General features: G+C 38.5%; 1 protein-coding gene across 1 annotated transcript; it reads right to left on the reverse strand.

The window, feature by feature from the left end:
* Positions 1–864: 864 nt before the first annotated feature.
* On the reverse strand, positions 865–14,508 carry LOC121731265 (blood vessel epicardial substance-like). Its single transcript, XM_042120626.1, has 7 exons — positions 14,361–14,508; positions 11,174–11,376; positions 9,521–9,715; positions 6,338–6,446; positions 2,398–2,509; positions 2,026–2,202; positions 865–1,658 (listed from the first exon to the last, which is right to left on the reverse strand). The coding sequence occupies exons 1-7, from the start codon at positions 14,502–14,504 to the stop codon at positions 1,420–1,422; spliced, it is 1,179 nt and encodes a 392-aa protein (XP_041976560.1). The 5' UTR covers positions 14,505–14,508; the 3' UTR covers positions 865–1,419.
* Positions 14,509–16,066: the final 1,558 nt, after the last annotated feature.

Genomic DNA, 16,066 nt, shown 5'->3' on the forward strand with positions numbered 1-16,066 from the left:
TTTGCGTAACGAGGCCAAATAAAAATCGACTTAAGGCCGTTAAAATATCGTTAACAAAACACCAAAAGTTAACAAATTATGTAGCTGTATTATGATCCGGTATAAAAATGTTGTCGGTCGCGACAAGCGATTTCTAGTCGCAGTCGCTTTCGCCTATCCGCAGTAAACATTTGACAATTTGAACTCAAATACATGGAACTAAAAAAAAAATAACCCTAACGAACAATTTAATTAACAATAATTCCACTGACATCCAGTTAGTCATTTCCGTCTACCGATTTAAATATTTGGGCGTTTAGCTTTCTTGCAAAATAATTTGTTTATCATAAAAAATAGTTATACGTTAACTTCTAGCTAGATAAATCTACATTTCACACAATTACTTTAAATATTTAACTGTTTTTTCAGTCATTTCACTTCACTGTGTTTTAGGTCACACTAGGCGTCCCTTATAATCCTCCTCGATTTCCTGAGCGAACGATTCTGTTCCTTAATTATATTGTAGCGGGAAGCTCATTTTTCTATAAACTAAAGCTTGCTTACTTATTTCATGTAATAATCATAGACAAACGACGCTAGTCGTATTGAATACAGTTTGGCTTGAATAGTTTTTTATTTCCCTATCTAGCACCGTTTAAATGTATTTTTATGTCACTATCAGGTTTTAGTGCACTTGTGGGTGCTATACTTATATGATTAAAGAGTATATTTAGTAGTTTAAATCATTAATTTTCTACGGTTCAAAATAAAATAGCTTTTTCTGTTTACTTATATCTAAGTAAACAGAAAAAGCTATTAAGCTTAAGAGAAGGACGTAATATATTTTTATTACGTCCTTCTCTTAAGAAGGACGTAATTAAAAGAAATGGAAGATACATTTTGGAGAGACATTGTTTAAATCTGGCTGACTTTCGGAAGAAGGTTTTGGTGTCCAAGCCAAACTGTAGACAATCCGTCAGCATTCGCGCCAGTCCAGAAGTAGCTTTAACCGTAGAGTTGCTATTCTCTGCCATCATTATATCGTTACTCCAGATATCCAAAACGTACGAGAAGTATTGCTATCTTCTACTGTAGGTTTCATTCTGACCTCATATTATTATAGCATCTCATACTTTCGGTTTTTCGACATGATTTGATCATTAATTATTGTATGAACTTTTTATTTAATGTCGAGTTCGCTTTTATGTCACTCTTTGAATTCTCTTTATTTTCTCTGTCACTGTACTTCTCGTAACATCTCTTTCTTTTTAATACTCTTTTCAATTTTCGACAGACTCAACTCTACGGCTTCTACTTTAGTTACCAGTTCTGTTCTGCTCTAGCAACATTAGGGACCGGCTCTCAAAACTCAGTGGTGTTCGTTCGCTCGTGTGATGGTCAGGTGTGCGCGAGCGGCTCGTCGGGCCGCACGAGTGGTCGTCACACGCCGAGGCCCTGCGGCCCCTGCAACCCTTGCGGTCCCTCTGCGCCCGGCTCCGCAAACTTCACCTCCCTTCCTCGTCTGAAGGAGGTGGACCGTCGTGGCGGACTCCGCCTGCGCGCGGGCGGCTGCAAACTGGTTGATGACGCTTGAGGAACGAGTTTTGGCGCCGCGCGACCCCCGAACGGTGACGAGCGCAGGAACTGCCTCGCTACCATCGGCTGCCAGTAGGAGTTTGCTGGAATTTTACGACGAGATTGTTAGGTTATCTTACCTACTAACACACTAAAGTTTTATTGTGTCTAAAATAGCAAAAAAGCGGTGCAATAAAATCACAAACAATGTTTGCACCACCAGATCGATTTGATCGAGTTGTTGCTCAGAACTTGCGATGTAATATTATTATTGCAAATATTCATATGTATTGAAATACAATGCATTTTTAGAGTTGAGTTTTCCAACCATAGTTGAGTTTAAATAAAATCAACATGTGATTTTTTTGAGATGATTCAATGACTTTGTAAGCTTAGCTTTTCCTAAGTCTTTCTCTTACAGGTTCCAATATCTAACTTAAAATAATTCCCAAATTATACTATCTCACTCACATTTGCCCGTCGTTCTTGTCCGCCACGCGAGGCTGCGCAGGCGGCCCCGCGCGCCCTCGTGCACGGCGTCGACGCTGGCTGAGCGCGTGAGGTGGGGCGGCGGCCCCTCGCCCTCCGCCCCCGCGCCCGCACTCAGCCCCTCGCTGACTGAGTACAGCTTGTGCGTTATGTCCTTACCTGGAAGTTACACCAAAAATGTGTTAATAATACAAATATCATTATGTATCAAATAATATTATAATCCAAAAATAACGCACAACAATAAAGAAGTTATTTTGATTGTCAGACATTTCGTATCCAAACCCCACTCATGTCAATTTCATCATCATCGAAGTACAAAAAGTAGTAGTAACTAGTAAGTAGTAGTTCTACCTATGAGGCAGTCGAGCACGACTTTGACGGCGGGCCGGTGCCGCAGTACGCGCTCGAGGCGCATGCGCGGCCAGCACACGCACGTGCACACCTCCTCCGCCACCACTGTCACCTGCAACACCAGGATAGGTACTCTTCAGTTAGGGTTGACGAAACTACATTTGCCACATTTTTTTTTATTTATTTATTTAACTCAGGCATCTTGGCCCATATTATAAATATCTTATAGACTAACATACATACAATTATACTAAAAACTAACACTAAACACGTATTGTCTGCGACGTGAGGCGTGTTCGGAAGTCGTCCTCGGAACCTCCTGTAGACGACTCCAATCGGCCAGAACTCCTCCTCCTACTACAACTACTAAGTCTGACCCCATATTGGGCGTGCCGCAGCGCAAGCTCACTGCATATGCAGTTCTTTATTTTATAATTATTATAGTGGCTTGGCAATGAGCCCTAGAGAAATAATCAGCGACTGATTGGATTTATTAGGTACTATCGTCCACATGCGTCGTTATATACTAATTAACAAAAAATTTAAACCGACTTCCGAAGTAAACACAATAATAATATCCTTATAATATGAACTAAAAAGTATTAAATAATTTTTCCTATCTAATAGTGCCTTTTTCCGTATTCGCATATTAACGCGTCACGCACGCGGCGTTCTCTCGCTCACACGCCCCAGGGCCTGTAGACGAGTGGCAAAGCGCTAACGCTAACGCTAGCGCTACAAAATGTATGCGATTTGACATTAGTCATCGCTTCGCTAGCGAATACTAATGTCAAATCCATACATTTTGTAGCGCTAGCGTTAACGTTAGCGTAAGCGTTTTGCCACTTGTCTACGGGGGCAGGAACGCGCACGCCTAATGTGGGGGATACCTAGGGCTGCGCTACACCGGAATAGCAGCGGCGAGGCGAGCACTTTCAGTGTCATGATATGATTTTAAACTTTATCTTCATTATTGTATTTACATAGTATATTACAATAATGAAGATAAAGTTTAAAATCATATGACACTAAAAGTGCTCGCCTCGCCTCTGCCATTCCGGTGTAGTGTGGTCCTTAAGGACAGATACGACTCACTCGACCAGTGTCTTCAAAAACTGTCAGTAGGAATTTTCCGACAATTTCCTACTTTTCCAAAAAACCCTCATAATGGTGAAGGGAAAGTTAATAAAAGGGAACTGTTGATACATACGCGATAATTGGCTTATATTAATAAGGGAAACTTTAAAAAAGACGAAGTTCAAAATTTGAAAATATTACTTAATAAGTTGGGACTTGGGAGATCGTTTTTGAGAAGTCTATTTTTTTAGTCCCCGAGCCGAGAATCTAGCCATTTATATAAATACTTGTCTAACATAACGTTTCCGATAAACATAGCACAAATTATTATCAGCATCACTTAAAAACTAGAATAGTTTGAATTGTGACAGTTTACTTAACAATATCACCTTCCTCAAGTTCTTCTATACAAACTTTAACAACTACCGATATTTTTATTAACAACCAAAACAAGAAAGTTGTATTCGAAGAAACAAAGCAGGAACTAAGTAGTTAGTACAATGTGCAGCCGTTTTGGCGCACTGAACACTCAAGTCAGTACAAAATTTCGTGTTCTAAGCCATTGAAGTGGCGAACTTTGGTATCATGTTCATATGACTTGTAGTTCACACGACTCGTAATAAAACTACTGTAAGTATAACATTTTATTAAAGTTTTGTTAAGACTGATAGAAATATTTCTAGAAAATATCAAGAGTTTTTAATGCTCAAAAATTGTCCTTTTATGCCTAAACAGGAAACATAAAAATACAGTAGACGGCAACGCGACGAGCCGAGACGAGGCACGGCGCGGCATAAATTTGTATAGATTTGACAGATTTCAATTGCGCGAGGCGACATGCCAATCTGTCAATTCAGTACAAATTAAGGGTCAATTCAGACCGCGACGAGGCGAGGCGAGGTGCGGCGCGGCATATTTGTATGGATTTGACAGATTTCAATTGTGTGAGACGTCTTGTAAATCTATTAAATCCATATATAATATCTTTGGACGCTTCACACCACGTCAGTCTGGCCCCGTGCTAAGTACCTAAAGGACTTGTGTTACAGGTACCAGACAACGAAAATATATTTAATACTTTTATACTATACATATATTTAAGATTTTATTATATCATACACATATTTAATACACATCCAGACCCGGGAACATTGAAAACTTTTTGTTCCGTCGGCGGGATTCGAACCCGCGACCCCCGGCTTGAGCTACCGACGTGCTCACCACTGAGCCACAGAGGTCGTCATATAAATTTAAAAATGCATCTACGCGTCGCGTTGCGGTCTGAATCAACCCTTAGGGTCATAGGGCGCGGCGTGGCACAAAGTATGGATTTGACATATTTCAATTGCGAGAGACGTCTTGCGAATCTGTCAAATCTATATTTTAGAAATGCATCTACGCGTCGCGTTGCGGTCTGAATCAACCCTTAGATTTATTATATTTATGGTAATAAAAACTAAAATTTAGTTTGTTATTATTTTTAGCAATATTCCGCGAAAACAACTTTTCGCGGAATATTGCTAAAAATAATAACAAACTAAATTTAAACTATGGATTTCCGCAAAGTAACGCCTGACTCCATTAACTATTTAAAAACTAAAATATAAGCCCAAGCGCTCCAAGATCATACATAGAAAGATGTATCGCACTAGTTACTAGTAAATTGACTAGATTCTTCTAAGACACAATATAATTTAGAAGCGCAAAATGCTTCGTACCAAGCAGATTATAATTTAATAAGAAAACATACAACATTAATAATGTAGCCGGAGCTGAACATAGCGACATTATAAGCATGCGTGCTTTTTAACTGATTTCATTTGAACACGTGTTTAGGACATTATTAAATTATATCACTCTAGTTATACCACAGGGTACAACCGCACCGAAAATTGCAACGGTTGGAAACCCGTTTTTATTATTCGTTGGAAAAACCAGATAATTACTGTAAGTTATATAAAAACATCACAATATTAAATTTAAGCAATATTAATTTTGTGAATTGTGGGTGTAACATGTTGGAAAGTTAGCATGTAATATATTTTCGTCATTAAAACAAGAGACGTATACCTAGAGATAATATTTATACGGTCTTACTACAAAAGATTTAAAGACCTGTTGTTCAACAGTCAGTCAACAGAACATCAACTGTTCAGTTGATTAGAGAGAAATTCAGTACAAATTGGTCTCAAAACAACTATACAACAGATGTTTAGTTTTTTTGTGGTAAGACCGATAATGTTTATTTCATAATCGAATAATCACAGAACGTATTATGCATATAAATTAATACATAATATTAAACGGTGGTTAGCCGAACTAAGTTAGCGATTTACATAGCAAAAGCTTTTAGCTAGAGCCATTTCGCCATTTAGTAATTATTTCGCTACAGGTGTCGGGCGGCGCTCGCAAGACTGAGGGCTGTACTTACATCTAATGGGCCTTCCCGCAACCTACTTGAGGCCAGCTTCCTATACTATGCGAGATGAAACAAAACTTTAAACGCAGCTGCTAAAGTCGGTTTTTAAATGGACGTTACGTATACCATTTAGACACTGGTGATGTTCCTTAAAAGTTTGTCCGTATCACGCGTAAAGTTGCAAAAGTGAAAGACTTGTCTTTGTATCCACATGCCGTTTCATTATTCGCGTATCTGATCTTTTTCCGGTAAAAAACTGTACGAAAACTTGTCCTCGTGGAAAACCCTAAAATATGCATTTGGAACGTACGAGACTCGAGTACTTGTACTTGAGTGAATTACGTCATCAATGGGCTGGGCTTAGATCGTTTGCGAATTTCAACTTTATCATCCTGTTCCAACGATCGTTTTTCGCCTGGCAGAGTTCAGTGGGTGAGGTATTACCTGAAAGACGTCGTCGGACTGCTCCCTGTTGGCTTCCCACTCGGGCGAGTCCACGAACTGGTACGGCTGTATGTAGTGAAGGTGTGTCTCGTCACAACTCACTCGCATTCTAAAAAACGATATTTAAATTAGGAAAACTGATTTTATAATATAAGTAAGCTGATAATGATGACGCTAAGAACTCTCTTACATTACAAAAAACTGTATTTTAAAAAGATAAAACCGATTTCAAAATTGTACGTAGTTGAGATTTAAAACTCCCTATCTCCAAAACTACTGAACTGATTTTGATGAAACTTGCACTATTCCCTAAATTGACAATATATAGTACAACAAAAAAAGAATAACTGAAATCGGAATTCCAGAGATATGCGAATACAAACATAAAAACATACATACATACATACGTCATACATTATTTCAAACACATTCGTTCAAACGCTGATATAGACTAATATATTATACGAAATTGGGCGGTTATGGAAATATTACATACATACGCGTCGAATTGATAACCTCTTTTTTTGAAGTAATGAAAATCGCTTCATTTAGCGTGTTTTCATACATCTTTATAATGAAATCTCGGTAATAGTCAGTAGTGAAAAAATAGTTATTACTACATACATGTGTGAAATATAATATTTCTAACACATTTACCATGTTTGGTAGATTCTCAGTAGCTATCTGCATTAACTACCAAGTCGTGAAGTTAAAAGCGAGGTTTACTGACAGTACATACGCTACATAGACTGCTCACGCTAGCATTATCGGGACATATGGCGTAGCTTAGAATGGAGTTTGACCGAGGCCTGTGGGCGTAGAAAATTGCGCGCCTATTAAAACGAACATGCAGCGAAATACCTCGCTTTTCGTTAACGTTGCATAAATTACCCTTTTTGCATTCAATGATGTCATAATTCAAAAGGTTTTTCAGCTTTGCACTTCGCATATTACGGTGAATACGACAACAAAATATTACAGCAATTGCTTTGTCATTTCGTTGATGCGTTTTTTAGCTGACCTCAAAACGATTGCCTAAATATTGTCCGTTTTTAAATAAAATTAACTTTCCTGATGAATGTTACAACAAAAAAAAGTAATTTAAAAACCACCACCCTTACAAAATTCTAGCTAGGAAGTGTCAGAAAAAGATATTATTGAACTAATGCTGAAAGTTCAATTCAAGTGATTATAATTACCTTTTTTTAACAACACTCTCGTTTCACCCGTTTTGAATCTGAGATGCCATAGAGAGATAATAACTAATAAGTAATAAATAATAATAATATCTATGGACGCTTCACACCACGTCGGTCTGGCCCCGTGCTAAGTACCTGAAGGACTTGTGTTACGGGTACTGGACAACTTTTATACTATAAATATATTTAAGATTTTTATTATATGATACACATATTTAATACACATCCATGACCCAGGAACTTTGAAAACTTTTTGTTCCCTCTGCGAGATTCCAACCTACCAAGCTACCAACATCCCACCAATTACTGAGCCACAGAGGTCTAGATACAAACAGACACGTCAAACTAACACTCTTTTTTTTCATCGGGAGTAGTAAGTAATAATAAAAAAAATATTAATTCATTTTATGTTCCCATAAATCTTTGGTACACATAAAAGAAAGAATTGTACTTTACAGTTGCGAAGGTTTTGTTAAGCGAATGTATTTTATCCGGGGGAGAATGTACGAGTGCTCGTGTAATAATGTCCCATTCCCTAAAGGTATACAAGGGAATTGTAACGGTCACAGAGCACGCTACGTTCGCAGTGTTTAGCCGGGCCCAAAACAGTACCAGAGCTATAAAAACTCTGTTAAAATAAAACGGACAAAAAGTGTAGTCGAGTACGCTTTTCGCAAATTTAGCTACGATCGATAGGGGCAAGCGTATACAAAAATGTATAGGGGTTTATTGATATTTTGCGTTTTCTATACATATTGCATTTTGAGGGTTCTAACCAACTATAGGCACCTGTGAGTCAACAATAAGCCGTCAATTATACCGTGGCAAATATAGCTAGGGAAGGTTTCTTTATATACGATTATAAATGTACAGTTTGAGGCTCTCTTGAAGTGTTAAATAATACAGATAAAGAGGTAGAGTTATCATTTATCAATGATATAGCCTACTCTTAAAAAGCGACATCTAACAAAACACAGGGTGTAATAAAACTAAGTGATAATACTAAGGAAGGTGTCACCAAATGGCGGACCGCGGTCCGCATCCGGACCTCGGGACCGAAGCATGTTCTTCGTTTAAAATTAATTTCAGTCTCGACTGATGAATTTGTAGCAACAAAAATTTACACTTTTCTCATTGATACAAATAAACACATTTGCAATTTCCGTAATTACAAAGGTGTTTTTTTAATGTGTGGACCGCGAAGGTTATTTTAATTCTTAAAACGGACCCCGAGCGAAACTAATTGGTGACCCCTGCTTTAGGGGGTGTATGGGTCCCCTAGACAGAGTTCGCCGTGAAATAAACAGCGCTGAAAGAGTAATTTTTTACCTTTGTATGGAAAAATTCATGACGCGATTCATGCTTACTTATACTAGGTGTAACTAACAAAATGATAATACTTTAGGGTGTGTATGTGTTCCTTATATTATAGAGTTCGCTGTGAAATTAGGTAGCAGTTGTTATTTGTATGGGCAAGCGCCCGCGTGTCATGGAATTTTTTATACAAAGATGGAAAAGTAAGTTACTCTTTTAGCGCTGCAAGTTCACAGCGAACTCTATATAGGGCGACCCATAAACACCCTAAAGTATTATCACTTAGTTTTGTTATACCCTGTATAAATCACAAAAAAATACTCTTTCAGCACTGCTACTTTTACAGTGAACTCTATAATATAAGGGACACGTACACATCCTAAAGTATTATCACTTAGTCTTGTTACACCCTGTGTACGATCAAATATTTACGTTTGAGTTTCTCGGTAGTTTTAATTACAGGCAAGGAACAGGGTAACCTAGTTTGGGCTCCTGTCTCCCACACTGCAAGTCTAAAATGTTTGTCATATTTTTGTATTCTGTTTTCATTTATTCTGTGTACTTGGTGTGGGAGAAATAAACTTATTTTTTTTATTACACAGATATAGATAGTAATGAGTAGGCTAGGCTTATCCCAGTAGGTATTTAAAGAGCGACATCAAATACTTACTTTCCCTTCAACAATATCGACAGTCTCTCGTCAGCCGGCGTGACCTCCTCCACCGCGTAGGCCTCCCCCGGCTCCAGCCGCACTAACCGCGCCTCCCGCGTCAGCTCCTGGAAGTGCTTCTTGCTCACTTTCAACGGCTTGAACAACTTGAGGTAGAGGTCCGTCAGTTCTAGTGAGAGCGCCGGCGGGAGAAACCTGACAAAACATCAGTGGTGTCAAATACAAGTAAAGACGTGAGTGAAAGAACCAAGTAAAAGCACGGAATATAATATGTTAGTAGTACCAAGTAAAAGTAACCAAGTAAGTGGTTAAAAAAATTGAGGCATTAGGATCGGAAAAATTATTTGAAATATGAAAATTGTGGAATGTATGTGTAGCCAAATGAAGTACGAGTAGAAAACCGCCTAGGTGATGAAGTTGAAAAGTTACAGGTTTGTTCAAATTATAAGGGAAAATTAGTAATGGTTCGTATGTTGTAAAATGTTAGTTATTGTGTTCTTCCACTTCCGAATACAATAATGTATTGCGAAAAAGTTATAGTTTTGTTGAAATTTGAATAATGATGTTACATTATTAAAATGTACAGTAATCGAATTAAAATTAAGTCAGCTTATCTAACGTATCCAATGTTTATAATGTTACAGTGCTGATAATGGTGGAATCAAGTAATGCTGGCACCTGCTATTGTAATCAATGTAAAGTCTTAATATACTCGTAGTCATAAGTCATTGTGCTACATAAGGTTGCCTTTATAAGTTACTGACTAAATAGTACATGACGTATACAATATTTAAACGAAATATATCTTAGAGAGTATTCGAAGTGGACATCATTAATTATATTGGTGTTAATTATTACCTCGCTAATTATTATCGACGATTCATTATGGCGGCCAATAAATTAGACTTCGTCGAATAGATATCTAAATTATCGACTGACAAATTAATGATACTGGTGAAAACTAACTAATTAGTACACTCGTATATTATGATTTATGACTCATATTATTATATACAGTTTGGTAAAATCAATTACGTACAATTTGATTATGATTTATGCAGTTCTTGTGTTATATATAACTATACTTAAATAATCTAAATATGATTAATCTAATTATACTCTGTTAAAGCGACACATAATAGAACTCACTCCGTTTTTTATCGCTTCAAAAGCTTGGACCTGCGGAGTTACAATTATTCTCATTCGACTTAGATTTGGAAACTTGCTGCGTTAGGCTTTAAAATGTTTTAAAGGGCCAATAGAATCGCATTATTTGTCGATGGATACGTAGCCCAATTATTAGCCAACAGGGGGCATACGTTTATATAGCCGGTTTTCCTTTGTCAAATTGTAGTCGAATTATTTTTTTTGTATATAGAATCTGTGTCTAATTTCGAATCATGAAGGGTATAAGGCAAACCTTCAAAAAGAGAGCGTATTACATCTTAAAAGGCCGGCAATGGAATGAACCTGCAGCTAGCACTTCTAATTAAATATTGCGAGTATAATAATATCTATGGACGCTTCACTTTTTTTTATTAGCCTATAGTGTCCCACTCCTGGGCAAAAGCCTCCCCCAGGATGTTCCACTGTTCTCGCTCCTGCGCCACTCCAGCTTTAAAAAATATATTAGCCCTCATACACTGTACACACCTTATAATCAGGAACACCGTATGTATAGAATTAACCATCACGAGCGCCAGGCTCCAGGCGAGCACGTCAGGCGCGCACACGTCGGCGCCCGCCCACATGGCCATAAGCACCGCGCCCGCCGCCGCCAGCGCCCGCAGCACTAATATGCTCTGCTTGAAGCTCTTCGGCGCGAGGAACGCGATCGCGAAGCAGAGGTTGGCTGCCTGAAATAGAGACACATATATATATATATATATATATATATATATCCTATCTTCTATCCTAGCTAGATTGATTTATCGGGGGCGATAAATCGATCTAGCTAGGAATCATTTTTATAAAATGACATTATATTCGTGTTTTATCGAATACCGAGCAAAGTTCGGTCAAATAGCTAGTTGTGATAAAAAATGAAGATTTTGAGTTTTGACATAAGCCCTATAGGCTACAAAGAGAATATAATCACTTTCATAAGTTTCAAACGTGGGAGAGCCATGCTTCGGCACGAATGGGCCGGCTCGACCGGAGAAATACCACGTTCTCACAGAAAACCGGCTTGAAACAGCGCTTGCGCTGTGTTTCGCCGAGTGAGTGAGTTTACCGGAGGCCCAATCCCCTACCCTATTCCCTTTTCTACCCTCCCCTATTACCCTATTCCCTCTTAAAAGGCCGGCAACGCACTTGTAGCTCTACTGATGCTGCGAGTGTCCATGGGCGACGGAAGTTGCTTTCCATCAGGTGACCCGTTTGCTCGTTTGCCCCCTTATTTCATAAAAAAAAAAAAAAACTTGATAGGCTATACATTATTCTGTCAAACTCTTCATTAAATTGAAGTTTAATCAACATTAAAATGTCTCTGATTGCGGCAGTCAGATACATTATTATCTTATCGTGATGGGCGTAAACCGAGAGATATTTGCATGAATATACTCAATTTTCTTGAATGAAATTAAAAATGTGTTCATTCCAAATTGGTTAGAACGAACACTTTTATTATAGTCCACATTAACAATCTATATGATGCTTACAACCGGCTTGGGAACTAGCGCGGCAAGAAAAAACCGGCGTATGAAACTTGCTTCGTTAACAGCAAAGTTTTTGCGGCGTAGCCTGCTTTTCAAGCTGGTCAACAGACTTAGGTCTCTTAAGCTATTTAATTAGCACATTCCTTTAAACTTGCTGATTTTTACAACGACCGAGCATTGGCTTATTGTCCATTTATTATCCAGTTCTTATTCATTGCACAGCGATAACAGACCAATTTTATACGATCCCAGAAATACTCACCGCATCGCACTTTATTTAATCACTAAAATCACATGCATCTTAATGATAGTTTGTTAAATATCCGTTAGTAGTCATTACTCTTACGGTGCAATTTCTCCAGTAAATCGAATCTGCGCAGTGATATCAGCAATTAGTAGGAAATAGTGTTCAATTTAAAGATCTCCCCGCATCCGATTTAACTTTTATAATAATAATAATCTTTATTTAAAACTTTTTGCATCTGTTACAATGTGTAGTTATAATATGACCTAGGAGTACATTACAGTTGTATATGAACTTACGAAAACAATAAATAACAGACTTTACACGTATTGTATAACTTTGGCGCCTGCACTAGGCTGAGCCTGTCCTGCAGATCACCAATATATTTTCCTTCTTTTAGACATATAGTTTAGTTAAGATCTAAATTAAAAAAAAAGGTATAATATTTGAAAAACAAATAAAAGAGCCTCTGGCTACTCATTAAAGATTTTAAATTTTAAGTGCGCGCTGTGTGTGTATGTGTGTGTGTGTGTGTGTGTGTGTGTGTGTGTGTGTGTGTGTGTGTGTGTGTGTGTGTGTGTGTGTGTGTGTGTGTCTTTACTTCTATTAATGAACTATCTTCTAGGACGCATTTTCGTTTTACATTATTGTATATAAATGGGTGTAAATATGGACTAAGTCGTCTTGAAAAACTAGAGTTAGTTTGTGGTAGAGGCAGCTTCCAAGTTCTTTTTTTACGTAGTACATCATAATTTGGGGATTTAAGAAAAGCATGATACTCCTTAACACAAGCCTGAAGTATAAAAATGGCACGAACTGTGAGTACATCTGAATCTTTATATACACTTGATGTAGGATACCAGATGGGTTTTTTTTAAATTACTTTAAGCACTGACCTCTGCGCTCTTTCCAGGACTATCATTTTAGAGGTTGCTGCACCTCCCTATATTGGTATGCAGTATGATATCACTGACTGGCATATAGATATATAAACGGTTTTAAGTAGGTGTGGAGTGGCAGATGTACGTAAGTTCTTGAATATGTAGATAAGCTTTCGGATCTTTTTAGATGTGCTGACAAGATGTTCCTGGAAGTCTAATTTGTCGTCAACCATGACCCCTAAATATTTTACGAAGGTAGCTTTTTTTAGTTGCTCACAGTTACATTTTACTAATAATTGTTGACTATTTAAAGGACATGTATGTACCGCGTAACATTAACATAAATAGGAGGTGCTGATGCTCCTGTTTTATGAAAGAATAGAATTTTAGACTTGGGGATACTCAAGTTATGTGGGGATACGTAAGTAGGTTATCTTGGAGCCACCTAGCGATTTTCCTAAGTGAATTTTCCGCCGTGCTTACTGCCTCAGCCCAATTATTTCCATAAAAAATAATTGCTGTGTCATCAGCGTAACAAATAATATCGGTTTTGTGGAGTTTTATATTAAATATGTCGTTATGTTTCCTCATTTCCTGCAAAAATTGCACGCTTTGTGGGAAATTTTCAGATAGGTGGGCATTTTATTCTTTTGAACGCTTTTAAAACTTAAGCAGCATTTGGTAAATAGTTGTAATTTGTATTCTGTTGTGGCGGTACCCACAATTCGCCTAACATTTCTGCATCGCGCTATCGAAGTTTTCTGAGCGTGTCAGTATATACTATACGACAGCTGAATTGTATCACGTGGGCTCTGGCCTGACCGAGCATAACACCTCGCTCGGTCGGAAGATCTTCCTTTGTGGCAGCCACGCATATCCCACACTGTTAAGGTTGCATGTGTACTTATATCGCAGATACAAAATATACAGTTAAAATAAGAATTGAAAAATGTTGGGCGATAACATAGCACACACTCAATAGAGCAAAATATGGATACAGGAAGAGACACGGAAAAAAAGAGTCTAGAACTTGGAATATAGCATTCATAACTAGTAACCTGGAACAGATCCTGCTGCGCGCTCGTCCACTTGGCGCAGAACCAGTGGTTGTCGGGGTCGTCGGTGTTGTTGGTCAGCAGCTCGTAGTCCTCGAAGGAGGCGTTGGGAGTGAAGTTGAAGGTCGTGGTGGGGGGGCCGGCCATGTCAGCCCGCGCCCCGCCGCCCGCGCGCCCCGCTGCCCGCGCGCGCCGCTCGACACGGTTTGTGGCTCGAGCTCTCAGTGGTACCAGCTCCATCGCGCGCCCCGCGCGAGCCTGCACTCTACCTGTGAACGATGGTTGTTGATTTGGGCTCACAGACGAACGGCACCTGCTTATTCGGCCTTTTTGCAGTCGACTAATAAAATGGCAGACAAGGCATGCCACAACTGCAAGCGTCGTCAATTGTCGACGGCTGCAGTTGTATCTGCCGTTGGCAAGTGCCGTTCGTATGTAAGACGCCTTAGTTCCATAATGATGCTTTAGTTTCACTAAGACCCCCGATAATACTGTGATGGTTGTTGCTATAGTTCCCAAATTCTACCTGAACACACTTGGCAAACACTCTTCCTGCAAACAAGGGTTGTTGTTATATTTCCACAATAGCGCCGAAACATGCATAGCTTTTGCCCCATTCCCGAGCCTTCGCTCCACCTGCATCTAATGGTTGTTGCTTTAGTAATTCCACAATGACGCTAGAATATACTTTGAAAATATTTGGTGCCCCTAGCTACGTGGATTATTATAATCTACGGATAAATCTTTATGATTCCGTTCGCTAAAGCGAACGGAATCGGTGGACTATATGTAGAAAAAAACTCTAATTTTACATCTTTAAATATCGAGTCAGTCTTTAAATATCGAGTTGCATACAATATGTTAAAAGAGATGATATAGAATAGGAGTGTATCGATTCCACACAAACTATTATCCACGCTTAGCCCCAATTTCACCAACGACTGTTAAAGTTAACACTCGAATTAGTATCACGTTACCTCTTTCGTTTTTCTTATGAATGAAAGAGAAGACTTGTCATTTTAACAAGCTGTTAGCACTAACAGACGTTGGTAAAATTGGGGCTTAGTCTAATTGGCATTTGGCACTGATAAACTTTATGCTCGTAAGCTCAATGAATGGATATTAATTTGGTTTTACTAAACTCTGTGACCGACAACAAAATGAGCAAGATGCAACACAGGCAGTCTATTTTATTATCTATATATATATAAAACTCAAAGGTGACTGACTGATTAACATAGTGATCTATCAACGCACAGCCCAAACCACTGGACGGATCGGGCTGAAATTTGGCATGCAGGTAGATGTTATGACGTAGGCATCCGCTAAGAAAGGATTTTGATAAATTCCAACCCCAAGGGGTTCAAATAGGGAATGAAAGTTTGTATATAATAATACTTCTTAACGCGAGCGAAGCCGCGGGCAAAAGCTCGTTTATTCATAAATTCATAGCGAGAATCACTAAATGAATTTACTTCTCTTATTTGAATAACAAGATGGTATTGTTCGAAAGAGTCTAGAAATTTATTCAAAGTGATTTTGAACCGAGTCAGTAACGGAATATTTCTATGATAATACGCTATTATGTGCCAGTTCTTTTGGCGCGAAGTTATTTGGCTATTGTGTTTATGAACAACTTGTGTACCGGCCAAGTGCGCGTCGGGTTTACAATTCCTTGTAAATCTTGTTGCGTTCCAGATTAATTTCTT

This window comes from Aricia agestis, chromosome 10 (assembly GCF_905147365.1).
Source record: "Aricia agestis chromosome 10, ilAriAges1.1, whole genome shotgun sequence".
NCBI classification, from domain to species: domain Eukaryota; kingdom Metazoa; phylum Arthropoda; class Insecta; order Lepidoptera; family Lycaenidae; genus Aricia; species Aricia agestis.

What these genes read in the sequence shown, in the direction of transcription:
- LOC121731265 (XM_042120626.1), bottom strand. Translation starts at nt 14,504, where the DNA reads ATGGCCGGCCCCCCCACCACGACCTTCAACTTCACTCCCAACGCCTCC. An exon ending in ACGGTGTTCCTGATTATAAG is followed by an intron (nt 9,716 to 11,173) that starts GTGTGTACAGTG and finishes ATGTTTTGTCAG; the next exon opens with GTTTCTCCCGCCGGCGCTCT. An exon ending in GACAAGAACGACGGGCAAAT is followed by an intron (nt 1,659 to 2,025) that starts GTGAGTGAGATA and finishes GTAAAATTCCAG; the next exon opens with CAAACTCCTACTGGCAGCCG.